Genomic DNA, 1,932 nt, shown 5'->3' with positions numbered 1-1,932 from the left:
AGGCATCTCAATTTAAGCCAAGAACTCCATGGAAAATGATGAAACTTGATCTCTAATTCATTGTCACTCTGCCCTAGATACTGCAGCCCATGTCTCTCTCCCTGTATATCTAGTCACCACAGTATCTAGGAACTGGGTGTTCTTGGGCAAAGCCCCATTTAAGAGGTGATTTCAGCCAACCTTAAATTTGCCCTGCAGTGGTATTAAGGCACTTCGGGCATTTATAGACATGCCTGCACACTTTAATTAGAGCAGCTCCAAGAGCTGCTCTAATTAAAGTTCCCAGGGTGTCACATGTATCAGCATGTGGGGTGGGGGCATGTTAACTAAAGGGGTGAGGGTGGGGGCATTTTAACTAAAGCTTGTTGAGTGAGCTTTAGTTAAAGTGCCCCGTTGCCATTTTTCAGCATGGGGATGCTGATACACGTGACACTGGAGTCTGCTGGAGCACAGTAATTACCACACTCCAGCAGACTTGATTAATCGAGTCTGCTCTGACACGCTTTAATTACCTTGCTGCACATGTATAGGCTCCCAAACCCTACCCTAACCCCTAGCAGTGGTGCTTTTTGATCAGTATTAGATGTGTGTTGTTTTCCACCCTCTGGGATATCTTGGTTCCTTACTGTAAGCAGCATCCTTCCTGGGCCTGCTCCCTCTCCTGCACAAGTAGGTAGCAATTTAATTTCCCTACCAGCCCCAACACAAAACTATGCTGATTCTTCAGTGTTTACTGTTTAGGTGTACAAGGACCAATTTATACCCCCAATGATGGGGTTAGGTGTCCTGTCAAGGTGCCTCTCATTTGTAAAGAGTTTGTGGACCTTTTCAAGATTAAAGTTCTCTTGCTGATGATGTAAGTCTGGAGTGCCCTAAAATGTCCAGGTGTAAAGGAAGAAACTGAAGACCTCATTGCTTCTGTTGGTTGTATGAGATCTAATGCTTTGCTTCTGTTTAAGATCATGGCAGTGGTGTAAGCTACAGTCAGGAATTGTCAATTGATGCTTACCTGCTGTGAAGGAGAAGGATCGGGTACTTTATGAGATAATGATAATGATGGAGTCACTTTCCTTCAAGTCCGTAGCACTTATAAGGAAGATAGTCTCTTCCTTATATCCAGGATCAGGACCCCCCCAAAAATCAGGAGAGAATTCAAATCTGGATCTGAGCATTGCATTGCAAGGAACTCTGACAAACCTCTCACTGTGAATGCTTTGAAATGTGGAGAAGTCTGTATCTAGACTCAGAGCTCTGCTTTAGGCCTTTAACTCTTCTCCCTCTTCAATAAACGGTGTCATAGACCTTCCCAGGAAAACAGCAGATTGTAAGTATAATACAAAACACTTAACATGAATTGAGACGTTTGTGATATAAATAGGCAACCTTTCCCTAATGATTGAGTCCGGAAAGTCATGTGCGGTGATGGGTCCAGGTAAGGTTAGTTTGTTCAGGAATTTAGGAACCAGTCAGAACCAAAGGTCTGTCTTTGTCCATGAGCCTTAATAAAGGATACCAGTTTCCATCACTACCTCCAAGACATCTTTATTATGAGCGGCATGACACCATTAAATGTCTCTTTTATCTTAACAGGTTTTATCCCACCTCCCTTGATCTTTGGGGCTGGAATTGACTCAACATGTCTGTTCTGGAGCACGTTTTGTGGCGAGCAAGGAGCTTGTGCACTGTATGACAACGTTGTCTATAGATACCTGTATGTTAGCATTGCGATAGCGCTGAAATCTTTCGCGTTCATCTTATATACAACCACCTGGCAGTGCTTGAGGAAAAACTATAAGCGGTACATCAAGAACCACGAAGGTGGGCTTAGCACTAGTGAGTTCTTTGCCTCTACTCTCACCCTAGACAATCTGGGGCGGGACTCTGTGCCCCCTAACCAGTCACATAGGACAAAATTTATCTATAATCTTGAAG

General features: G+C 43.7%; 1 protein-coding gene across 1 annotated transcript in view; it reads left to right on the top strand.

Moving 5' to 3' along the window:
* The window catches only part of SLCO3A1 (solute carrier organic anion transporter family member 3A1), a 267,397-nt gene that overhangs the window by 259,368 nt on the left and 6,097 nt on the right, over positions 1–1,932 (top strand). Inside the window, exon 10 of the mRNA XM_019504044.1 lies at positions 1,591–1,902. Coding sequence (XP_019359589.1) covers positions 1,591–1,902 — 312 coding nt within the window. The remainder of the gene's footprint in view (positions 1–1,590; positions 1,903–1,932) is intronic.

This window comes from Gavialis gangeticus, unplaced genomic scaffold (assembly GCF_001723915.1).
Source record: "Gavialis gangeticus isolate Ggan-Ray unplaced genomic scaffold, GavGan_comp1, whole genome shotgun sequence".
In the NCBI taxonomy this organism is placed as follows: domain Eukaryota; kingdom Metazoa; phylum Chordata; order Crocodylia; family Gavialidae; genus Gavialis; species Gavialis gangeticus.
The sequence above is the reverse complement of the archived record's forward strand: the minus strand, read 5'-3'. Positions and strand labels throughout refer to the sequence as shown.